At 36.9% G+C, this 25,466-nt stretch overlaps 3 protein-coding genes across 3 annotated transcripts; 2 read left to right on the forward strand and 1 right to left on the reverse strand.

Moving 5' to 3' along the window:
- The first annotated feature begins 157 nt into the window (after positions 1 to 157).
- On the forward strand, positions 158 to 2,944 carry LOC142981236 (4'-phosphopantetheine phosphatase). Its single transcript, XM_076127001.1, has 5 exons — positions 158 to 815; positions 1,030 to 1,235; positions 1,439 to 1,569; positions 1,929 to 2,217; positions 2,545 to 2,944. The coding sequence occupies exons 1-5, from the start codon at positions 577 to 579 to the stop codon at positions 2,748 to 2,750; spliced, it is 1,071 nt and encodes a 356-aa protein (XP_075983116.1). The 5' UTR covers positions 158 to 576; the 3' UTR covers positions 2,751 to 2,944.
- A 53-nt stretch (positions 2,945 to 2,997) lies between these two features.
- Tango11 (transport and golgi organization 11) lies at positions 2,998 to 5,865 on the reverse strand. Its single transcript, XM_076127012.1, has 5 exons — positions 5,739 to 5,865; positions 5,340 to 5,426; positions 4,712 to 4,841; positions 3,915 to 4,185; positions 2,998 to 3,584 (listed from the first exon to the last, which is right to left on the reverse strand). The coding sequence occupies exons 2-5, from the start codon at positions 5,409 to 5,411 to the stop codon at positions 3,377 to 3,379; spliced, it is 681 nt and encodes a 226-aa protein (XP_075983127.1). The 5' UTR covers positions 5,412 to 5,426; positions 5,739 to 5,865; the 3' UTR covers positions 2,998 to 3,376.
- Positions 5,866 to 6,406: 541 nt separating this feature from the next.
- Uggt (UDP-glucose-glycoprotein glucosyltransferase) lies at positions 6,407 to 25,340 on the forward strand. Its single transcript, XM_076127026.1, has 28 exons — positions 6,407 to 6,855; positions 7,173 to 7,426; positions 8,127 to 8,306; positions 8,574 to 8,764; positions 9,039 to 9,243; positions 9,849 to 10,062; positions 10,347 to 10,567; positions 10,899 to 11,108; positions 11,443 to 11,622; positions 11,873 to 12,069; positions 12,365 to 12,480; positions 12,751 to 12,899; positions 13,274 to 13,459; positions 13,841 to 14,019; positions 14,643 to 14,731; positions 15,753 to 15,913; positions 16,200 to 16,339; positions 16,688 to 16,897; positions 17,315 to 17,539; positions 19,923 to 20,096; positions 20,465 to 20,642; positions 21,016 to 21,198; positions 21,562 to 21,665; positions 22,006 to 22,172; positions 22,957 to 23,078; positions 23,277 to 23,417; positions 23,692 to 23,740; positions 23,851 to 25,340. Exons 1-28 carry the CDS (start codon positions 6,606 to 6,608, stop codon positions 23,874 to 23,876), a joined length of 4,701 nt encoding a protein of 1,566 aa, XP_075983141.1. The 5' UTR covers positions 6,407 to 6,605; the 3' UTR covers positions 23,877 to 25,340.
- The last annotated feature ends 126 nt before the right edge of the window (positions 25,341 to 25,466 follow it).

Raw genomic sequence — 25,466 nt, forward strand, 5'->3', positions numbered from 1 at the left:
TATTCCCAGTCTTTTTAAAATAATATATAGGTATATAACTGGCTCCCGCTATTCGATTTGTCTTCCTTGCACCTATAAGTTTGAATTAAAAAATCCTTCCTAATAATAAATAATTGTATTCGCCTATCAATTGGTATTTCCACTTCCACTTTCTATCTCGTTGAATGAATTAAAGAAGTCCGACAAGCCAACCAACAACGTAATAGAGCTTTCATGTGTTATGAAGCAAGCGACCAACGTCAGTTTTTTTCTGATATCCTTTTCGCACTCACGATAGGGCCAATATGCTATCCTTCTATTTTTGAAAATATTTAAATTGTTGGCACAAAAACAGGGAAGGAAGAGAGGAATGTCATCTTGTGTATTTCTATAACAATATTTTTGATATCTAATCTGTGATTAAAAAATCTACGTAGCCAGACTTGTTACAATTTGATAAGATAACAATTATTGTTAGAGAAAACTATTTGCATAATGATAAAAGAATACAATGGGCTAAAGCAATAGCAAATGCTATAAGTGCGGTGTTGTTTTACGTGTCGCTAGCTTGATCTTTGGTAACATAGCAGTTACAGGATGGAACATTTTGGCTTGTCTCACATATTGCTCGAGCCAGATAAATACAACCCTGATACATTGGATTTGCTAACCGACGAAGAAGCAAGAGAATATTGGCTTAACACCTGTGAGAAACTTACTGAAAAATATGTTAGTTTTGCGCTTTTAAATAATGATGACCCGACTGTCGAAATACGCGCTCTCAAATTCAAAACTTGTTATGTGGAAGCACTGAAAGAATTAAGAATTAATCCTCTGTAAGTATATGTATTCATAGGCATTCTACTGTCCTTTGGTTTACTGTTGTCTGCTTGTTTTTTTGTCACTCTGTAATAATCTTAATAGTTTTATCAGTAAAATATAAATAACAGAAGTATATCAATATTCTTTAATGAATGGTAGCTGCTATGAGTTCTTAGTTTATGATAAAAATCATATTTTAATCCTAATATTATGTGTCTTCAATTTTAGTGCTCATGGGCAGTTGACCATACGATTACTACTTGACATCAACGAAACATGCCTTCGTTCTCAGGGTTTCTTTGATTTGTGGAAACAACGCAAGAAGTATGAAAATGAGGGTGCATTGGCCACACTCGGTTCACGTTTGGCTGAGATTGATGCTCTCCCCAATGACAGAGACAGGTGGATAGAACTATGCAGAGGTGTATTAGCTGGTAAATAGTCCACATTGTCACTTAATTAGTCTATTGGTTAATGCATGTGTAGAATAATTTTATTGTAATTGTGTTCACATAATGGAAGTTTGTGCCCGGCAGTCAAGTTAAAAACATATATAATCCACATATTTATACAAAGAACTTTGCCAATAAACTGCTATGAGAATATCTTAATTAATTTCCTTAGTTTGATTTTACAGGAAACATGTTTGATTGGGGAGCCCAAGCTGTAACTAGTATTCTGGACAGTGGACTGTATGAAGCTTTAGAAAAAATACAAAAACGGCCATGGCTGTATGATGGACTAGAGAAATGGCTTGATAAGCTAGAGGTAAGATCATTGAAATGCCCATAATTTTGACTTTTTTCAATCAAAGCACTACAAAATATTCTTTATCTGTTTAAATTACTGAGATTGATTTGTTCCTGGTCAGATTAACAAATCCGCTCAGAGACATGGCCAATGTAAATAAGTCTACATATTATATTGATTGTGTTTTTCAGAGAAAACTATTTGATGCAGTATGTTTGTTATAATTGTACTAATATCAATCGTGTTTAACAATCAAATTGTGGAAAATTTTCATTCATGCACATGTATTTTTAGATGTGATAGTATAGTTAATATATTTATTCTCTTGACTGTACATTCTAAATAAAAACTTGTAACATATATTTCCATTGTTTTAGAAAACTGTACATCATTGTGCTGCAGTGTTTGTTGACAACAGTGGTGTTGACATAGTTCTTGGTATTTTGCCATTTGTAAGAGCACTACTTCTTAGAGGCACCTCAGTTATATTGTGTGCAAATGAGTGGCCAGCCCTGAACGACGTAACAAATGTGGAACTAGAAGAGATTTTGCAACGGGCATCTCACATTTGCCCTGTTATCTCAGCAGCCCTCTCCACAGGAGATTTAGTAGTAAGATCAAGTGGACAAAGAGGTCCATGTTTGGACCTTAGGACTATTAGTGTAGGTAAGTTGTTCAAATGTTCTGTTTACTTTGTCTTGGCAAACCTTCACCAGCAAGTCTTTGAGTCATTACTAGTCTTAGGGTGCCTTCAAATTTGCCGCTAAGTGCCGCGCAGAGGCAGCGCGGCTGCAGCGCCGCGGTCGCACAGCTTTGTGAACTCATACAGATAAAAAAACCTACACCTGTGCTGCGGTCGCGACTCAATTCATTTCAAACTGCCTCCGCACGGCACTTAGCGGCAAATTTTAAATTTAAAGGCGCCCTTAACAAGATAATAATTTGAGATTTTCCAATGATGATTTGTAATGTAATTGTATTGTTTTTTTGCAGGCTTATGCACGGAAATGAAAGTTCGTGGTGTGGATTTAATTATATTAGAAGGAATGGGTAGATCCCTTCATACAAATTTAAACGCCCGCCTTGCTGTAGATTCACTGAAGTTAGCTGTAGTTAAAAATGCATGGTTAGCACAGAGACTTGGAGGGCCTCTTTTTTCAGTCATCTTTATTTATGAAGAGAAACAAATAAATACATAACAGGTCATGGAGTCCGATCTTATCTAAAAGTATATAATTTTGTGACTGTCCCAGTATTCATTTAGAATTTGTAAGCCATTGATCTTTTGACACCATTTCTACTAGTAATTGTGCATTCATATTTTAGAATGCCCAATCCTGTGTTGATGTTCTTATAGTAATTTTCGGAATATATTGAGTGTTATCCTGCATAAGTTTTTTATTTGTAACTACCAACAAGGAAAGGTATTGAATATATAAACCAAAATCTGAACTCACATCGTTTATTTAAATAAAAGTGACCCAGTTCATACATCTATACACTAAGGGAAGGGTCATAACCTCTCAACAATTCATTAAAAGTAGATGAAATGCAAGAAAAGTTATCAGTTTAATGTGAGGATCCACCGTACAAGTTGCAGAAATGCACAACACAATATCATATAAAAAAGTGTTACCTAAATACTAAGAAATAATAACCTTTGATGAACAATAACATTTTCCTCCTTTACTACTATTACTAAGTGACATTTCTACATAACATGTCCCTTACAGTAATGGACAAACCAGTGATTCAATATCATAACGTCAACAGTACATGGGTAGTAATTCATCTTACATTTTAATGACACTGTTTTAAGTGTTGCTTAGGATCTATTGAGCCAAGCAATAACTTTGATCAACAAGTATGCTATCCCAATTGCGTAAGCAACCTTCTCTTTCTGTTGTCGCTGCAGTTGCTCGGCTTCTATTGACATAACGCGACGGTTCAGTTTAACGATCTGACGTCGTAAATGCACTAATTCCTCAGCAGTAGATAAACCTTCGCCGTTACCCATTGGAGGTGTTGGGTCTCTGGAAAGGATAATTAAATGATTATTTTAAGCCCGAATGTCTTTTAAAGTTCCTTGGTATTATTAAATTTCCTAATGTAAAGCATGTGAGCCTGGACATTAAAATTATGAGAAATATCATTCATTTTTGTAAGTGATACATTCTAAATAAAAAACTTTTTGTTTTGTTATGATAGATCAAATAAATAAAAAGATTACTAACATTAATCAAAAGGCTAGTAATCTTAAAAATCTGATACAATTAAGATCATATTACTTATCATCTGATGGGTAAACACATTAGTATAACTGTTTGTAGTTTAAACCAAATTCTTTAATAAAACTTTCTTACCTCAGTACCAAACGCGATTCAGTCATAGTTGATTCATTGAAGTTATCAGGGCGAGGAGTAGTTGAGCGAGCTCCATCGCCTTGAGAACGGAATGCTCTAGAATTCCTTGGAGGAGAATGATTCTGTGATCCAGGTGGAAAGTCATCAGCAGAAGGGAAGTAGTGCTGGTCAAGTGTGATCACACGCGGAGGAGTGCTTACTCTGATCATACCAGGGTCAGTTGGCAGCACTGCATTATCAAGCTGAATTTCTCTTGGTGTAGCTTTTGTACCTTAAAAAATACACTTTTATTATGTAGGTAGCTACAAATTGTTTTCTGTCAGACCATAAAATCTTTTTTGATTATAGAACAAGAAAATATATCTTTTTTGATAATAAAACACTGGTATTCAGCTGCATCCGGTGAGACTGGAAGCCGACTCCAACATAGCTTGGAAGAAAGGCTAAGCTGATATAATAAAACAAGAAAATAATTTAAGTGTCAATTAGCATTATCTATGCACATGTCTAAAATGTTTACAGTAAAGTATGACTTATAAAACAAGTATTCATAAATTATTTAATTTCCCTTTGTGCTACTTCAAATTGTACACAGTGTGCGTTATGTAACCCCAATAGTATATTTTTTTCTTACAATGTACATAACTAAAGATGTAATCTGGGTAAAGAGTTAACCCTTGGTAGAATGAATCATCAACCTAGGAAAGTGGTTCCTGACTCAGTTATGCCTATCACATTGTTTGTCTGGAGCAACACAAGTAATGCCTTCTCATAACTATATTTTTGTTGTTACTTACCAACATGTTGATCTTGTCCAACCACCAGTATTCTTTCAGGTACTTTCATGTCAAACTTCTCATTTGCATAGTCCCAACCTGTCACATGACCATTGGGTGCACTCTCATCATCCACTATATCACCTGTAGCCTACAACATTAATATAAAGTCTATTTTATTCATTAAATTTTACAAATAATTGAAACATAAACAATAAAATGATTGTAAATCTATGCCTACGCCTATGAAAAAAGGTGTTATTTTATATATGCATAAACAAAGAAAGTAAATAAACACTGAAATGCTTGCACATGTAGAATGTTCATTAAATATGCATATCTTATAAATTTAGGCATACCTTCTATCTTTGAATAATAAATAGATGTAATAATATCTTGATAATAATATTATTTTGAAGATCCAATACATTTTAAGATAGTATCTAAGCAGTAACATGTTAAGTACCAGTAGATATGTCTTACAGCATGTTAATCTATAGTAATTTATAAGTGAAAATGCATTGTAATAGATAGGCATATGTGAATGGCTTACAATATTATTTGTTACTGATAGTAATGTAATAAAATACGCATAATGGAACAAAGACAATTCTATAACAAATATTTATATTGAATGTTCTTTAGTTACCTTGATTCTTTGAGGTACAGTCATATGATGGCTGATCAGTCGAGCATAAGCCTCATCGGATGTGAACTGCATTCTGGCGATATTATCCTAAACGGTAAAAACATAATACACGGCTGGTTAGTAGTAATGAAGTTATTCATTCACAGTTAATTCATTTTGTCTTACTAAAGTTAATGGTGGTAGACTACAGGGAACTAAATGGTTCTTAAGCAATGGGGTCCAACCCAAATATAGTTAAACATTAATACATCTTAAAAACGAAAACTTTTAAATTATCAGTTTTTTCATCAATACAGACATTTTTATAGTTAGCGTTAATGGCTAAGATCAAATACATATTTGCGTTTTGATTATCGCCATAAATACGAAAGCTTTGATTTATGTGAAATAAAAACTTACTCTTTCTTTGTATTTTCAATAATTATTCCATCTGGGTACACGAAAAGAGAAAATAGTAAGTTTTGAGTTTTTATTACATGGGCAGTAATTCTGTCGCAATTGACAATTATGACAGCTGATAATAAAATATTTTTAATCTGTCGTTTGTAAACTTGCTAGACCTAAATAACATATTAAAGTACCTTCGCACAATCTACTTGCCTTGTTATCATTTGAAATTATGTTTTGAAGTAATACCTGCATAGATAATTGTGTTAGAAACCCAATTTTTTAACAAAAATAAAGGCATTAGATAGTACTATTTAAAGTAAATAGTTTCAGTAAAACCCCTTATTTTCATGTAGGTCTCTGAACCTAAATAAGTGAAATAGTCGTTTGCGTGGCGCAAGTAGGCACCTACTATGATTTCTTCACCTACGAAAGGATAGAACGTTGTAATAATAAGTTTCGTTCGAAGAAGTTGAATTAGCGCATCCCTACTTGGTTGGTTTTCATCGCTTGAAGTGATCATGACATGACACTTCATGTTATTATCTCATTGGTTTAATAGAATAATTGTATTTCATCTGTTGGAAAATAAACCAATCATTGAGAGTTATTCAAATTTTACACGTATCGACACTTTTCCTAAGGTCATGAGAGAACAGCTGTCAAATATGCCGTGGTTACCTGTCATTGGTGGTTGATTGGTGGCTGTGTTGTCTTTTTCGATGGATGAGTTTTAATATATCTTAAAGTCTGTTAACTTTTCGTAATTACTTAATTATCTTAAAAAGTATGACTTTATATAAAGTTCTGTGCAAATGTGTCTGTAGATAACTTTGTCAATATTCATCAGTTCTCGTTAATAACTATAATTTGTACAGGATGAAAACCACCGGTTTTAGAATATCCTTAGTTATATTAGCCTACGTTTTTGTTTCTATCGTTTCAAGCAATGAAACCGCAAAAAGAGAAGAGAAGAAACCGAAGTCTGTGACTTCATTCGTTAGTGCGAAATGGGAAGCTACTCCCATAGTTTTAGAACTTGCCGAATATCTTTCGGGGGAAAGTTCTGACCTTTTCTGGTCCTTTGTAGATGGTATAAATTCACTGAAATCTAGTCTTGATTCATTAGGTGAGTACATATGGCTTAGAATATAAGTTTATTTTACATTTATTTACGTTGCTAGTGATTTTTAGCCTTGTCTCTTCTCCTCCTGTAAATATAAGTTTAGACTTCTAAATTGTAATAGAAAATTTAATCCCATTAAGTATATAAGGATGATCTTATTGAATATGTTTTTAGTTATATAATTAAAACCATTTTAATAATTTTATTAAGCTTTTTGTTTTTTTTTAACTACAAGCACCCAATCAGTTGAATTAGTAAAAATATAAAATGGGCATTCAGTTTGAGTACCCATGTCATTAAATCATAAAATGTTTTTTCAGAGACTGACAAACAAGTATATGATGCCTGCATTGGTGTTGCAAGTTCCTTGCTGGCTCCAGCACAGCTGCGGATGGCAAAGCTTGCACTCTCCATGCACCTCACTTCACCCACAGTTAGAATGTTTGATCAGATTGCCACACAAAACGGAGCCAAAGATGTTGAATGTGATGCTTATGTGTCTATTGCTTCTAGAAAGATTTGTGACAATGATGCTCTCAGAGATATCCTGAAGACTTACAATCAGTATGATGTGGTAAGATATAAAAAAAACAATTTAATTTTTATTGATTCAACAATTGTTTATTCTTGTTTTACGGACAGAATTGACATAAAGACAGAATTACTATTCATTTACATAGATTATCAAGTATTCTAATCTATTGCCAAAGTTATTACTGATAAATGATTCAGCCAACATAACTTGTAAAATATAAATAACCATGGTACTTAAATGAGACGGATGGTTTCAGACCATTCATATTCAATGACTGGAACATTATATTTATCATTATCCTCATTATTAAACTATAAATTGTTTGTGATACAAATCAGTCTGGCCATGGTCATTCTAATTTGTACAACACTGTTTAAATACTGGTATCCTTCTGGTAATAGTATCACATCCTTGTAGACGAAATATGGTTTTGTGTATTTGTTCAACTTGTTACAAATTGTGTATTTGAATGTAAATTTATTACATACTCATACTTTGTTTAACTCGGAATGCAATTGATATTAATATATGGTGTTAACAGGTTCTTAAAATAAACTCCTTTTGTTTTACTAGCTACTGCCAGCAATTTTGTCTGCATGAAAATATTCCCCCGGTAAAATTTTTAAACTTTGTTATTTTGCACAGTTTAAACCTTTAAGTTTTGGTGTGTTTGAGTAACAAACATCCAAACTGTCTTATTTATTACATTAGAATTGATAGTATGCTAATTATTTTCTAGGAGGAGCACAAACAGGATACATATCTGCTAGACCACTCATACCCCAGCAGTGACAACAAAAGCCTGACAGCTATTCTGTATGGAGAGCTTGGCATGAAGGACTTCACTGCTAAGCACAAGATACTGGCCGCTTATGCTGACAAGGGTATCATCAATTATGTTGTTAGGTGGAATGTCAAGGTGAGTGTTAAACAGTTATGTTTTGCTATATAATATTTTTCTTAATCTCTTTTCGCACCCCTCAATTATTATTTTTAAATATCTTTCATGTACAGACACACTGATTTACTGTTTTATTATATGTCAGGAAAAAATATCCTTTTATTTGAGTCTTATAAATTTATTTTAATAAAGATGAATAATTATTTTATAGATTTTTAAACTCGTCATATTGAACTTAAAGCTATAATGACATATTCTAATTAACATGTCTATTTCATGGCACAGCCTCGAGGAAAGCCAAAATTACGGTTATCAGGGTATGGAGTGGAACTTCAACTAAAAAGTACTGAGTACAAAAGTCAGGATGATTCCACACCAAAGGAAGCTGAAGGTGAAGATGCAAGTGCTCCCTCTGAGGAAGAAGACGAGAATGATCCACAAAACCAAATTGATGGATTTAATTTTGGAAGACTGAAGTAAGTACATAGTTCAGTTGACATGATAGATGTACCTTGCCCTCAATTTTTATTGCTTTCTAATTTAAAATTTCTCTATACTACTATATCACTACATGTCTTATAGGGACTAAGAAACAATCTTAACGCCAAATTGTTGTTGAGTCTTTTCAACATAGATGTATGTACACAGTATGTGCAAATTACAATTCAACTGACGCCGACGCTAGCTTCGCGTTGATTGAACAATTTAAAAAATCTTTCACTGTATTAAGATATAATATGTTTTTCACAGGAATTTGTTCCCTGGACTACGATCACCCCTGGAAAGGTTCCGCCGCCATTTATCTGAGTCAAGCGAGGAGATAGCTCCATTGAAAGTTTGGCAGATGCAAGCTCTAAGTATGCAGGCTGCCGTGGCGGTCGTGGACGCCAACGATGCGGGCGGTGATGAAGCTCTCAAAGTGCTTACTTCTATAGCACAGAATTTCCCTATGCAGGTATGTAAACTATAGTTTCTCTCTGATTCCAAAATACTTTGCAAATATATAAGTAATTGCGCTAATTGTAGAGTTACTGCTGCAAAGCGAAGTTAACCACTTGATTGGTTGTAAATGAGCTTTATGGTATAGGTACAATGCTGCTGGCATTAAGTAGGTCTGCATTAAATTAGTGTTTGATTTAAATATGTGTGATAATGATGAAATAATGTTAAATAAATGGTTGTTAAACTCTTATCGGCGCTAAATAATTCAAGCGAGTAATGTTATGTTAAACAATATACTGTAAACCATATTTGAAATGTTTCACTCATGGCACCATCTATGGGTATTCGCATAGATAAATAATGGCATTAACATTAGAAAGTTTTAATATGTGTACCTATTAGAAGAGTTCTGACCAACAAGGCAGGCACAAATTATTATAGATAAGGCTGGTGATTAAAAATGTCCTTAAAAATTAATGAAACTCCTGGCCACTCTTTTTAATCGCCAAATGGTTTTAACAATATTTCTGTAAGATATAAATCAATGACGATGCAAGGAGCTGCTACCAACACTACTGAAAACGATTTGGTCATAACATAAATTAATTATTGTTATAGACGAAATCCCTGATCCACGTGAACGTGCCGCGTACATTCCGCGAGGAGGTGTTATACAACCAGGACGTGTGGGCGTCGTCGCTGGGCCTCAGGCCGGCCGAGCCGCTGCTGCTGGTGTCCGGCGCGCAGTACGACGCCGAGGAGGTCGACGTCATGGCACTGCTCGCCGCCTTGAAGGAAGATATCGGACCTATGAATACACTACATGCGCTTGGTGAGCTTCAATCCAACTAAATTATTAATTTATGGTTTTGTTACTGTATTTGTAGTAATAAAGAAGATAGTACTGTGATTTCCGTGGTAAATGATTTTTTTGCCTGATAAATAATTCTTGATATTGGTTGCATAATTTGGTCCACCTTGTAACTGTAAATGTTTCAAGTGTACTTTATTGTACTGTCCCATGTTTTAAATGCACTGTTGCATTAAAACACGTTAAACCATTTTGTGTATTCATGCATCACATGTACAAGTTCTATTCTATTATTTATTATACAGGTTTGTCGAAGAAGTTGATCAACACTCTAATGTCTCTGGAGCTGGGCGAGTCGTTCACGTGGGAGGAGTACGGTCTGGACGTCCGCGACACTTCTATCACGTGGCTCAATGACTTGGAGACAGATGAACGTTACCGCCGCTGGCCTTCATCTTACATGGAGTTGCTTAGGCCGACGTACCCTGGCATGCTGAGAAATCTTAGAAGGAATATTTATAATTATGTGAGTTTTCCCTACATACATTAATACATTATTACAATAACTTTAATACATTGTTAGTTTAATGATTACAATGTCCAATATGCTAGTATTGGAATTGTTCTCTAGAGAGTTCGATTGCAATAAATTTTCTACTTGACATTTTTTATAAGAATGATATGTTTACGATTCGATTGCTGTACTATAGAAAGACTCACAACTGAACAGGCTTCTGAAGCATTTAGAGAGTTTTGTTGTACAAAAATCCTTTTATCAGAGTATACAAATTATTTACAGCTACTTTTAATTGTATCAAATTGATGGGAACATTTTGAGTTATATATTTTTGCTACAGGTGATCGTAGTGGACCCAACATCAGTGGCATCAGGTCCTCCACTGAAGCTGGGTGAGACATTACTGAAGCACGCTACACCGGTGCGCGTGGGTCTGATCCTGGCTCCCAGCGCAGAAAACACGCCGCTAGAGGCCGCTGTACGATCCGCCTTCAACTACGTCGCGCAGGAACGAAACTCCAATAAAGAGGCTTATTATTTCCTTACACAGGTAAATATTCTATCTTATTCGACAAGTTAAAAGTTGAGACGCAATATTTAAAAAAAAATACAGCTTTTACTGCTACGTGTACCTATTTAAAAGCTACATTTTACTATATAACCCTTATCTTCCTGCTACGTTGTATCGGTCGGGTACTTTGGTCGAGCGTACCGTTGGTTGCGAGTTACATAGAAAAATCTACCGCCCACGTCAGCGACGCTGTGTAGTGTCCCATAGAATATCGTGTATAGTCGTTGTACTATCGTCGAATACTACCGTCGGCAGCGTAGTAAGAAAGAAACCATTTACAAGTTAAAATTCTAAATTAATTTTATTTTTTCAGCTGTTAAACCCTACTCAAGATGAGAAACTGAGCATAGAACTAGTAAAGAAACAGTTGAATAAATACACGAGCTTCAACACTGACTTGAATGAGATCCTGTCGGAAGACTCCGAGTACAACTTTGGACGACAGCTGGCTGAGGAGTTCGTAGCGAAGATCGGCACTAATAAGTACCCTCAGGTATGTAAAACCTTTTGGAACTTGAACCTGTTCCAATACAACCGGTTCAAAGAGCAGAGAAGCGTAGATTATAATATGCATTTCCATTGGTTATATAAACACAGCTCTGCTCTTTTTGGCCACAGTGCCTAAACCGTATAAAATCTTTTGATTTGAAATGCGTAACTAATAAAATGAAAGACGCTTGTTTATTGCGACAATCATTGGCACATAGTTTTACATATTAACTGATATTTGGTTTGATATCTAGGTGTTGATAAACGGCGTGCCCCTGGTGGAGGAGGGTCCGCTGCCCGTGACGTCATCGGTGGAGTTGTTGGAGGAGGCGCTGGTGACGTCACTGTCGCGGCACACGGCTCGCCTGCAGCGCGCCGCCTTCAGGGGCGAGCTGTCCGACTCGGACGATGCCGTCGACTATTTGATGAAGCAACCGCATATAATGCCCAGGTTAGTCGTTACTCGTACCTACCCGTTTTTTACAGTAGTCTGTTTTTAGGCTTTTAGTCTTACTTTTCCGTGACATTAATAATGACCAGTTTCACAGCTTATAAATAAGTATTGGATAACCTATCTCCTATATAAAGTGACAGCAAAATTATATAAAAATTGACAAAATTACTTGATTTTTATTTGGGGTGGTAAAACCGGGCCTTATCAAGCCCTACCATAAATGACTTAATACATTTTTTTTTCATTACTTAATCATATTTTGGTGTTATTCTTATGATATTATCTTTTACAGGTTAAACCGTCGCGTACTGGCCTCTGAACCGTCGCAATATTTGGACCTATCCGGAGTTCCCTCATCTGCAGAGTTATTTGCCGAGGACAAGATCCAGCGACTACTCCACTTGACAGGTACGTACATTAATTTTACGATTAGGATATAACAACTTGTTGTTGTTCAACAATGTTCCATAAAATGAATGTTGGTCCTATGTAATAAAGGGCGAGTCTACTGCCATGTCACCGGTCACGATACCGGACTCTGGGCTGCCATGGAGAGAATTCTTAACTTAATTAGAACAGTCATAAGCACATAGCTCAACCCGAGAGTCGAACTCTAGACTTATGTATGTATGTGGAGTGTGTTAAAATTAATAATATTAACATTATATGTGAATTTAGGTCGCGACGCGCTAGCAACTGCGTTACCTCTGTTGAAGTACTTCGTGAAGTCTGGTAAAACAGAAAAGATAACCCAGACCGTGTGGGTAGCCGGTGACCTCAACAACAAAGAGTCCAGGGACTTACTGAGAGACGCATTGACTTTCATGGTAAGTACCTATCAAATGTGTATCAAAATATTATGTTAGCTAATTGCCTGTGGTATTATCTTTGAATGTATCATTGTTATTGTTTTAAACAAGAATCATTTTAAAATTTTTTCATGTTCTAAGCTACCAAGATCGAAAATCATGTATAGAAGAAAAAAGTACTTACACTATTTAATTTAATTTACTGACTTAATTTGGTTGACGTTGAAGCGACGTGTTTTCAAAGCTTCATTTGAAAGAAACGACAAAGAAAGTATTGAATACCCAACAAATCAAAATTAAAGAATTACAAAATAGTGACATCTTTATATAGGAAACGTTAATCGTCTAGCTATTAATAAGTATTTCTAACAATTCAACTTGTTGTTAAACAGCGTGAATCTCGCGGTGTCCGCGTGGCTTTCATCCCGAACGTGGACGGGTCGTCGAACGAAGACCAGTCGTTGAACAAGGTGGTACTAGCGGCGCTTACCACGCTCGACCCGCCCGCCGCCACGCTGTATGTGACGAGACTGCTGGAGGACGAGGGCTGCCACGAGAAACAGACCTGTGATATATTGGTAAGTATTTGAGAATCGTTTAGTAATGACGCGACTCATGTTGTATTAGTGAATATGTGTGTAAACGTCTTTATAGATGTCGACTGGCATTTTCACTCCAATAATTATGATATTATGTACTTACCTAAGTTTCCTATATACAATTGATTCTTCAAGTGATAGTAGAATATCTTCACGAGACTCGGGGACTCGACTAGGGCAGTTATGTTTTATGTGGTTACCTGCAGAATATCCCGAAGTAAGGCACACTGCCCTTAAGATAGAATTGTTATCTTCTGTCTCCATATAATGTAGTGAAATATAAGATAATTAACTTCCTCTTGTTGAGGGGAAAACAGGATTATCAAGAGTACAAATTGTAAATATGTGTGTTGTCTCCAGCCGGAGCTAGTCCCGGCACTGAACAAGCACGAGTGGGTGCTGAAGGCAGCTCGCGTGCTGTGCGCTCGCTCGCTGAAGCTGCGTGCGGGCGCGCGCGCGCTCGTGCACAACGCGCGCCTGCTGGGCCCGCTCGCGCCGCACGACACCTTCACGCTCGAAGACTTCACGCTGCTCGAGAGGTACTGCTGTATAATTATATAACTATATTATGATTTATTTCAGACATAAATACATAAAATCGCTGATTTCCGATCCTAACAAAATTCCTTTGCCTTATTTGCATTCATACATCTTTTCATACAAGATTAATTATTATGATTAATTCCTTTCTTAATAAAATTATAAAACAAAACATGCTTAGTGATTAAGAATGGCTCCTAATACACACGACACACAGTGCTTGTTCACGTTGGAACTTGCGGGCGCGGTGGCGGTGGCGAGCGCGGGGACGTGGCGATTTGTGTTCACGTTGGCCGCCAGGCGGGCGTTTGGTTCAAACTGGCTCAAACTGGTTGATCTTACTTGACATCGCGAGTGAATCGCGCCCGCCACCGCTAGTTCGACGTGAACACACACGAACATCTTCACTTGTTTGATAATGGCGCGAGCGCGCCACGCGGGCCGCGCGCGACGCCGCTAGCTCGCCCGCGACTTAGACCGCGCGAACGGTTTGTACGTGAACACTTCGGTACATCGCCATATGTTTGATATTTCGCGACCGCGCCCGCCACCGCGCCCGCGAGTCAACGTGAATGAGCACACACTGTAGGATGTAAATTCATTCACTTTGAATTTTCTATAGGTTCAGCAATCAAATGTACGCCGACAAATTATCTGAAGTGTTTGATAAAAAGAAATCCAAGAATAACAACGAAGTTTTCGACGATGATGGTAAGTTATAAAAGCACTGTAGTTCTTGTTAGGTTAGATTCATACGTTAATATTTTGTCTTTTGTAGTTACCCTAACAAATGATAAAAATAAATTAAGAAAATTACATCTCTTTGTTGTGTAATACCCCTTGATCAATTCACATGAAAATAAAAAAGACAAAATATTCCATTCATAATTAAAGAACATCGGGCATTTTTGTATGGGACACTTACCTACGGCGAACAAAAATAAAATTAGGTACGGTGGATAGGCAATTAAATCTAGTTTACAATGGTATAGTTCCCATATCTGTGGGTCGTGGCAATAAGGAGAAAATGGACATTTAAAAAATATTTATAAAGATTTTTGGGCAATAATTGAAGAGGAAAAAAGGAATAAAAAATAATTAAAACAACATATTTTTCTCTTAACTTTTATTCTGCTGCATCTAAATCTAAAATAGTTTCGTCTAAAAACGCCGCAGGTGTGTGAAATTCGTCTTGATATACAGCCCAAGATAAAAAGTATACCACACTGGCGATGTGCGCGCAACTCCCAACAGTGCGGCGGCCGTGTATACAGGAACAGTAATAGCCCTCGAGGCTTTGTCTTCCCTGCAATGCCGGATTTATTAGTAGATATGTATAATAGCGTTTTGCTCTTATGTGACGGGACTGTATTCTGCCTCGTATTAAACATGCACATCAACTTGACGGATTTAGTCTGATTGGGTTTACAAAAATACCACGGAATGATATTTTAACTTACTGAGCGGTCGTTTAGTAATTAGGAAAAATAGTCAACTTAAAATATGATTTTCATTTTACTAATTATTTCCATTTTCCCATTATTGTGAATCAAAATAACTACACAATATTAAATATGATTGCAAACACTATCATTTAAAAAGGTTTTGGTTTATGTTCGCGACTTTTAAAAAATCGGGTAAAAAACGCCCGATGTTCTTTGTCTTTGAAAGTCGTTGAAAATGCAAGTACCTAAAATAAATTCACATAATGAATGATGTTGATTGTTGGCAGACTACGACTCCAAGGAGCTGGACGTGGAGGAGCGGCTGAAGGTGGTGTCGGTGGTGGCGGCGCGCAGCCCGCGGGTCCGCACGGCGCTGCCCGCCGCGCTGCGCTCCGAGCACTCGCTCGTGGACCTGGCGCCGCTCAGGGACAACGAGGCCGCCATCGAGGTACGTTCTTTAACTTCATGTATTTTTATATTCAATCAAAATTAATACTATAGTTCATCATCAAATCTGGCAAAGCAAGCACAAGTAACTCCAAAGAAAGTACAAGATGTCTCTCCATAAGCAGAAAAAAGTATATTTTATTACGAGTAATGTTGTATTACTCAACATGTTGAATTTTTGATAACACATGATGATGGTGACCAAGGTGTTAACCATCATATTATTATACCGCTACTGGCTACTGCTTGAAACTTCACTATTTATAGTGAAATTCTCACGTATATAGATAGTAGCAGTGCTCGACCCGGCGTCAACAGCGGCTCAACGTCTGGCGCCCTTACTGCTGGTGTTGCGGCGCGTCGTCAACTGTCGCATCAAACTGTTCGTTAACCCGCAGGACAAGAACTCTGACATGCCACTGAAAAGGTATATACTTTATCACACATATTATATTATTTAAACTTTGAACGTTATAGTTCCCAACCCGTACTTGGCCAGTGGTGAACTCAAGGCCTAACCCCTCCTTTGTTTGGTAGTCCAAAAAAAAAAACATTGAACATGATTTGACATTAAAAATTCCCAATTTTTTATGTCATATTAATATGTCCCGTAAACCTATCACCGTTGTTACTCTTTGTTTATTATCTTGTAAGGTAATTGTAAAGTCATATCAACTCTGTATCTTCGGCCGGCTTAGTCACGCGTTTGTTCTCTGAAGCTATAAAAAGTAAATGAAAAGAAGAATTGTAAATTAACATGTCATTTTGTTCTCAGTTTCTACCGCTACGTCCTAGAGCCGGAGCTACAGTTCACGTCGTCGGGCGCACTGACGGGCGGTGCGCTGGCGCGGTTCGCCCGCCTGCCGCACGCGCCGCTACTGTCCATGGAGCTGCGCACGCCGCCCAACTGGCTCGTCGAGTGTGTCAAGTCTGTGTACGACCTCGATAACATACGACTGGCTGATGTCGACACGCTTGTACACAGGTAACTTATACGTAATCAAAAATAAACACTTACCCACTTATTCATAAATATATAATTATGAAGTTATCAAAGCTTATAAAAAGTTTTGTTTCTTTCACTCCTTAGCGTAATGAAAAAGAGAAAACATATTGTTGTAGTTCTTTAACTAAAATAGTTAGAAAACAATATAAATCCATTTTTTAGATACCTTATGTAACTATTTGTTTTTTGAATCGAAACTTATAAAATAGTTTTGATACAAGTAAGCTTTGGCTATACTTCGTAATCCACTCATCGACATGATTAGTTGCTGTGTAGTCACTGCTTGAAATTTTCGTTGTAATTCAGTAATCAATTATCGAGATTAATTTGGCAGATACTAGCATTTAAATACTTACTCTAGCTACGTTTAAATTACTAATACAATTATCTTTACAGCGAGTTCGAGCTGGAATACCTCCTGTTAGAAGGTCACGCGTGGGACACAACACTAGGCACGCCACCTCGCGGTCTGCAGCTAGTGTTGGGCACTCGAGACAAACCGGAGCTCATGGACACCATAGTGATGGCCAATCTCGGCTACTTCCAGCTCAAAGCCAACCCAGGCGCCTGGATACTGAAGCTTAGGCCAGGCAGATCTGATGATATCTATGAAATTGTTGGGTAAGTTTTGATTCGGAGCATGATGTAATTCAATTCAATTCAATTTATTCAAATAAATTAATACATAAAGTTTAATATAAGTCTTATAGTTAGAATATTAGGTAGGTACATAATAAAAACATAGGGAGCCTGTATTAGGATAAATAAATCCTGTATCACAGGCTCTTAGATACGGCGAGCGTTATTGATAAAAAACAACAATTTACTTATACAATATTTAGATATTAAATAATAATAGTTAAAATTTCTGGCAAAGTAAAGTTTAGATAGCACTACAAAACTGTATCATACTCCAGACCAACAAGACATTATTCCCCAGCTCCCGTGCTAGGTTTGTACCTGTGTTACGGTGAGACAGAGAACAAGGCCGTCAGAGTCTTTGATAACACAATTATTGCAGTACTATGTTAATATAAAGATTATAATGGACCTATACACTATCATTATATAAAAATGACAAAATATGCTAATATGTAACTTAAGTAACGAAACATGTATATTGAAACAAAAATAGAAATCTAGGTCAAGCATTTAATGACGCAGTTCAGAAATTTGCTAACTAAGGAATCGAGTGTAAGTGGGTCAGTAGTGTTTGATGGAATGTTTACATTGGTGAAAAATGAAGTAATATAATAATGAAGTACAAAGTTCACACACATAATTATTACGAAAAATAACTTAATTAAACGCCTATGCACCCTCATAATCAACAGAGTTGATGTATCTCTGTTCAGCAGCTTTTCTAGCGGGACACTCTGCTATTCCTGTTTGGTGTTTATTGGGCTTATTGTAACGTGTGCAAGTAGCGCATTTAGGCTCCATGGTATGCTTCAATATACAAGCGTCTATTTTATGTCCCGTAGCCGCACAGTGTCCACAAATGGTGTGACTTTCACGGCAAGATTTTGCCGCATGCCCGTACTGCTGGCACTTGTAGCATCTAGTTACAAGTGTGAAGTCCCTAACAGGACAAGAGGTCCAGTTTATGAAAATACGAGTCTGAGTGATGAGAGCCTTGCGAATATTAGCAGGGACTTCAATTATATAATTACAGTTCGGGGCATCTTTCCTGCCGGATTTGTGGCTTAACTTGCATGTGGTCAAAAAGGTTTCTAGTGTCAAAGATGGAATTTTCTCGGCTATGTTTTGTTCGAATATGCAGGCAAAAACCTCTTTTTCGGGCATTGCGGAGGGAACCCCAACGATCACAATCCGAGGTTTGCGCTTTTGGGGTTCATCGGCTGTGAGTCCAAACGTAGATTGTTGCACGGCTTGTTTCAACTTTTCGGCATCATTTTTTGTCTCCGTGCTAATTATAACGCCTCCGTTTTTCGTTTTCTGCAGTCCGCGCACCTTCAACTTCATTTGTTCCGGACAAATTATTTTTTTTTTGTACAAGGTTTTTCGTCTCGTCGCTAGATTTCTGTTTATCCTTCGGGTATACGGCGACAGAGCTGAGGTTAGCGGGTCGAACAAAACTGTTAGCTCCCTTTTTGACCATATCGGCAAACGAAACATTTCCAATGGTCGACGACTCCTGGACCGTCTGCTTGAGTGCAATAATATGTTCTGTCAGGTCGCACTTTTCTTTCAGAGCTTCATTCTTACTTGATAAGTCCAGGGCTTGCTGCTTCAGCGACTGATACAGAACCGCCATTTCAGACGTTCCTTTCCCAACTTTGCGACATAAGTTTGAGATTTTTAGCTTTTGATCCGAGTTTAGTTTACCCTCGGTGGATATGGAGCACACTTCATTCAAATATGTCTCAATGGTCGTCATCCATCTCTGCAACTCTGCTGTAGACACCACTTCAAGAGACACGGAAGTGGAGTGTTGAGGCGACCTACTCGGGGTGCAGGGGCTGTTCTCCATTTTAGTATTTCTATCTATTATACACGTACCCGTAACTTATAAACTCATTACTAACGATGGAATTTGCAAGCTTGCATTGTCAACGCACTACACAATTAAATTCTAAAGGAGGTCAATATATTATAAACTATATTAAATAATGCATAAGAGCACGTCTATATGCTTCAACGGTCAATGGTAAAATCAATTAATTGAACACTGTAGAATAGGCTATGATTTAGTAACCGTCTTAGTGTGGTTACGTCTTACAATATAATACAACACATAAACATAACATTAAGCCTGTAATGCTCAAGGGTGTGTACGAACGAAAACAGTGGGGGCGAGTTTGTTGCCATCTACCGGGCACGTTACCAAAGTCGCAAAGCACTTTGTTCGGGATTCGAGCCCGAGACCACACAGACAGCAGCCTTACACAATCTCCCAGAAACTATCTGATAGTATACAGTACAGATCAGGAATAAACAAATCAATGAAAATAAATATTTAATCACCATATTTAAACTCTAGTCACGAGAACACGGACACGCCGGCGGACAGCGAGGACATCCAGGTGCTGATGAGCTCGTTCCGCAGCCACGTGATCAAGCTGCGCGTCAGCAAGAAGGCAGACAAACAGAACCTCGACCTGCTTGTTGAGAACGACGATAACAACTCCGGCGGACTGTGGAACTCAATCGCCAGGTAACATTAAGATATAAAGATTACAGATTTCCGGTCAAAATTTCACTGCGATCAATAATGTAACTATATAGTATGCGCCAGTTTACTTTATTTATCTGAATATAGCAAATACTAAATGCAAGATGCAGCGTGTGGAAAACGGAACGGAAGGAAGCTGTAGTCGTCGTTGCATTTCTCTGTTCTGTTTATACTAATATTATCAATGCTTAAGTTAGGATGTTTGAATTGATAGATGTGTAGAGATTTAATACTTAAACACGCCAAGCTATTGAACGGATTTCGATGAAATTATAGTCTCGGAAATCTTTTTACGCTGCCTAAGTCGCGGGAGGTAGCAAATTATTAATTTATCGTTTTTTTGTTATTAGTTCGTTCGGTGGCGGTGACGAGCAAGAGGCTCAGGACGAGACTATCAATGTGTTCTCAGTGGCGTCGGGACACTTGTACGAGCGCTTCCTCCGCATCATGATGTTGTCTGTTCTCAAACACACCAAGTCGCCCGTCAAGTTCTGGTTCCTCAAGAACTATCTCAGCCCCTCACTTAAGGTACGTTTCCTATAATAATATATGTTTATATCCACGAATACTCATTGAGTAGGTTTTTTTTTCAAAGAAATATTGCGTACATTTTACTGATGATCGCCCCAATCATAGCAACGTATACATGTACGTTGGTGACGTGTTGTTAGGTTAGCAAACAAAACTAAGGGCTAATTCCCAGCTTACAAATATAGGTGTCAAGTAACTTTCTGCTAGATGTTAAAGTATAAAAACAACTGTCAAAATGCCATCTGACAAGCTAGCTGGTGCTTAATAAGAAGTGTAAATGTACGAATTTGAGTTGTTATTCGCCAAAATTGTGTTTGGAAAGAATATTTACAAGAATGAAGACTATTTATGTACTTTGTCACTTACCTAGGACATTCTACCATACATGGCACAAGAGTACGGTTTCGAGTACGAGTTGGTGCAGTATCAGTGGCCACGCTGGCTGCAGCGACAGCGCGATAGGCAGCGCACTATCTGGGGGTACAAGATTCTGTTCCTCGACGTACTGTTCCCGTTGCACGTTAAGAAGATTATCTTCGTTGATGCTGATCAGGTAAAGAGTTTTATAGTTATTGTGGTCTAGAATTTTGGTTTTAACATTTACTTTGAAATGCTCTAACCCTATGTACTATGTGCTTTGATCTCTGCCTACCCCTATCTATGAGAAAAATGCATCATTTTATCTGTCTGTACTATGTAAATAAATCACTAAATGATAAATTCTGAAACATAAGACTGTATGCAATTTTAATAATTATATGTAAACTGACTCTTAAATACGGTGAACATTTTAAAGTTTACAATACCTTATTTAATACCCTCGTTTATACCGACTTACATCGATTTTGGTCGTACATAGATTGCGGTCGCAATAGTTTAAAATTGGTAATAATACTGTATGTTACATTTGTTGTAGATCGTCCGTGCTGACTTAAAAGAGCTGGTAGACTTGGACCTTGGTGGCGCACCGTACGGTTACACACCCTTCTGTGACAGCAGGAAGGAAATGGAAGGATTCAGGTATACCACATGGTGCTATTGATTACTTTATATTCTCGTGATTATTTAGTAATCCTAACTTTGCTAATAAAATAACTCAGTTTATCCTATCTGAAACATTTATATCGGGGGATTAATTAGGTTTACACACACTACTATTTATCTGTAAATCAACGACTGCCTCCGTGGCGCAGTGGTTTGGGTCACCACGTCGCTATAATTGTTTTCGGGTCTGGTTGTACTTTGTGTCCGTTTTATGTTTGTTTGTAAAATTCCCCGCGACACAAGAGCAATTATTATTGCGGGAGGGATGTTAATTAAAACAGAGGTTCTAGTTTCTTATAGAATGTTTGTTCCTAAGGTTCTGGAAGCAAGGTTACTGGCGCAACCACCTGCAGGGTCGCAGCTACCACATCAGCGCGCTGTACGTGGTGGACCTCAAGCGGTTCCGTCGCATCGCCGCCGGAGACCGCCTGCGTGGACAGTACCAGGCCCTCAGCCAGGACCCTAACAGCTTGTCTAACTTGGGTAAGGATCATAATACTTGTAACTATATTATTATGTTCATTTACATGACTCCTAAGAAATAGTATTCAGAATGCGTTTTTGTTTCGTGTGTATTTTAGTAATGGTCAATCGACTCTTCACAGTCTTTACTTATTATGTATTATATTGATTTTTGTTCATTACTATGTTTATGATTAATAGTTTTCCTGCCTGTAAATTCGACCAATCTATATCTATATTAATATTATAAAGCTGAAGAGTTTGTTTGTTTGTTTGAACGCGCTAATCTCAGGAACTTCTGGTCCGATTTGAAAAAATCTTTCAGTGTTAGATAGCCCATTTATTGAGGAAGGTTATAGGCTATATATCATCACGCTACGACCAATAGGACCGGAGTACCAGTAAAAAATGTTACAAAAACGGGGAAAAAAATCACGCGTTCTCTGTTATGTGACGCAAACGAAGTTGCGCGGGTCAGCTAGTTAATATTATAAAGCTGAAGAGTTTTTTTGTTTGTTTGTTTGTTTGAACGCGCTAATCTCAAGATCTACTGGTCCGATTTGAAAAATCCTTTCAGTGTTAGATAGTCCATTTATCGAAGAAGGCTATAGGCTATATAACATCTCTCTAGGGCCATTAGGAGCGGAGATTCAACGAGAAATGTTACAAAAACGGGGATAATTATGAACCATTCTCTCTTAGATGACGCAAGCGAAGTTGCGCGGGTCAGCTAGTGAGAAAATAAGTAATTATTCTTATGTACATGTTAGGTAACGAATGCGCTAAAATATCTGTTTGTCCTCAGATCAAGACTTGCCGAACAACATGATACATCAAGTAGCAATAAAGTCGTTGCCTCAAGAATGGCTGTGGTGTGAAACTTGGTGTGATAACGACTCCAAGACATACGCCAAGACTATCGACTTGGTAAGCACATGACTTAATGCAACTAGAAAAACAAGACAAAGTAGTAGTTCGGAAGGTAGAGCCAATGAGAAGAGCTGGGAAGAAACTCCTGGCCACTCTTTTTAATCGCCATTTATAATATTAAGAATAGAATAAAATACAAGACCAATCTTAAAGCTATATTTCACGTTTTCATGAATCAATATTTTGTCTAAACAGTGCAATAACCCGATGACGAAAGAGGCGAAGTTGTCAGCTGCTATGCGCATCGTGCCGGAGTGGAGCGAGTACGACGACGAGATCAAGGGCCTGCAGGCGAGAGTGCGCCGCGGACTGTACCAGGCCTCTGATCACGAACAAGTAATACAACATTGCACATTTTTAACATTAGGAATGCGAGTAATTGACATAGAAACAACAATAACTACATATTTTATATGTTTCCATTTGCACAGTTAACATTACTCGCAGATCACTAGCTTTGTAAATTTCTGACTTGGATCTTCAACAGTGTGATAAAAATGTTTTCTAATATAAAGCCACTCAGATTCTAAGTCTTCTATTCTCTTAATTCTACTGACCTCAAAGTCTAAGAAAATAAATTTACTTGCTATAAAACCATATATTTTTGCAGGAAATCGAAGCTGCTGATCATGAAGAAGATACATCAGATAGTTCACCAAGTAAGTGCCGAATATTGTATTTTTACATCTTACTACAAAATATAATATTTTTTCAGTATTGTATTAAAAAATATAAGCAGATATATTCAAATATTTCTTCTCTTTTTCAGAACACACGGAGCACTCCGAGTTATGATGAGTTTAAGTGATGATATTATTAGTTTATTCCAATTTTAGTTGAGTGGTTCATCAGTGAGATGAGTGAATGTAATGTAGTAAGCCACTGTTACTGTATAGCTGACATATAGCTAGGCGTTTATGAACCCCCAGTTATTATAGCAAAACAATACTATTTTATGTATTCACACTTAATTAGTTAACTTAGCCTTTCAGATGTCTCTAATGTTCATATCAAATCTTTGTAAATAGATCAAACACCTGGTATAACAACTTTCCGTGAAGCACTTATAACATGTTTATTTTGTAGTAAAAAAATTGTAAACTTAAAATTACTATATAAAATGTTACATTCCCTTTAACTTCAGCAATGTTCGCTAGTTATAATAATTAGAACAAAAATATAATTATGTGAAGTAAAGAGATAATCATTGACCAAATGACATCACACCTCTCCACCATATGTTTTGTATGTAACATTATCAGTTTTCTTTTAGTATAATATCGGTTGCTAGTGCATGCGTTCTTATTGATTTCGTATATTTACAGAAATGTTATAAATGGTGTATTTTTTTTATTTAGCCTTGATAGTAACAGAAACTTAGCATTGAAATGTTTTGTGAAGTAACGTGACGCATTATGATTACGGATTTCTCTATACTTACTTTATAAGTTAAAAATAACACCTTGTTTGTCTTTTCACGTTATATGCCATACCTGTCTTAATTACATGTGTTATTTTAATACAAAATCATATCTACCCGCGTCATTTTCCTATGAACTCGAGTTAATCCTAAGCTGTCTGCCACCAGTTTCGATGTAAGTAAATATGTGATTTTTAGTTATTAAGTGAAGGGATTTTGTATCTGTTATATCCTATACATGACTTTATTTTTATATTTCAAGTATCGAATACCTTATTCATTGATAGAACTGCACTGTGTAGTGTAAGGTAATTTTTCGAATGGCGAAGAGTAACTTATTTCTGTAAAACATTATTTAGCAGTGTTTTCATTGTTAGGTAACTTTATTTGAGGAATAATTTGATATTGTAAACGTCATACATTATCCCTCATTAAACAGTTATCTAGCAAGAGACAATACAGTCTCTATTCTAATACTTCATTCTATAACTTACTGGATAAATCACAATGCATTTGATTTATTAAACTTCAAAAGTAAATTTTATTTACTAAAATAAATAAAAATTATTCTTGAAGTAATAAATGCCCCTGTTTGTCCCCTCTGTGGAACTTTCAATATTGGTATTATAATGTTTCGCTCATCGCCATTCGAAGTCCATAGCTCATGAGAAAGTCTCGAGATCTCAAGACATGTTAGTGATTAGTAAAATGTCATTGAATTGGTCGTAGGTACATATTCCTTCAGTTAAGTTGTTATTGCAATGTTGCTCACTATGTCTTTGGTCTTGTACCGCGCTAAATACAATAATATTGTAAATAAACAACTTATGTCACATTCATTTTGTCTTTCAATTTTGTATTAAGGTACGTGCACGTGCGTGCCCGTAATCGAATGTAATTGAAAATACGTTAAGACTCGGTTTCCACACTACTAAATAGCTACGTAGCGTATCAGATGGAGTTTT

The sequence above is a fragment of the Anticarsia gemmatalis genome, chromosome 2 (assembly GCF_050436995.1).
Source record: "Anticarsia gemmatalis isolate Benzon Research Colony breed Stoneville strain chromosome 2, ilAntGemm2 primary, whole genome shotgun sequence".
Lineage (NCBI taxonomy): Eukaryota > Metazoa > Arthropoda > Insecta > Lepidoptera > Erebidae > Anticarsia > Anticarsia gemmatalis.

What these genes read in the sequence shown, in the direction of transcription:
- LOC142981236 (XM_076127001.1), top strand. Translation starts at nt 577, where the DNA reads ATGGAACATTTTGGCTTGTCTCACATATTGCTCGAGCCAGATAAATAC. An exon ending in GAATTAAGAATTAATCCTCT is followed by an intron (nt 816 to 1,029) that starts GTAAGTATATGT and finishes CTTCAATTTTAG; the next exon opens with TGCTCATGGGCAGTTGACCA. An exon ending in ATGCAGAGGTGTATTAGCTG is followed by an intron (nt 1,236 to 1,438) that starts GTAAATAGTCCA and finishes TTGATTTTACAG; the next exon opens with GAAACATGTTTGATTGGGGA.
- Tango11 (XM_076127012.1), bottom strand. Translation starts at nt 5,411, where the DNA reads ATGCAGTTCACATCCGATGAGGCTTATGCTCGACTGATCAGCCATCAT. An exon ending in CTGTACCTCAAAGAATCAAG is followed by an intron (nt 4,842 to 5,339) that starts GTAACTAAAGAA and finishes TTAATGTTGTAG; the next exon opens with GCTACAGGTGATATAGTGGA. An exon ending in GAATCGCGTTTGGTACTGAG is followed by an intron (nt 3,585 to 3,914) that starts GTAAGAAAGTTT and finishes TATCCTTTCCAG; the next exon opens with AGACCCAACACCTCCAATGG.
- Uggt (XM_076127026.1), top strand. Translation starts at nt 6,606, where the DNA reads ATGAAAACCACCGGTTTTAGAATATCCTTAGTTATATTAGCCTACGTT. An exon ending in TTTAATTTTGGAAGACTGAA is followed by an intron (nt 8,765 to 9,038) that starts GTAAGTACATAG and finishes TGTTTTTCACAG; the next exon opens with GAATTTGTTCCCTGGACTAC. An exon ending in GAATACACTACATGCGCTTG is followed by an intron (nt 10,063 to 10,346) that starts GTGAGCTTCAAT and finishes TTTATTATACAG; the next exon opens with GTTTGTCGAAGAAGTTGATC.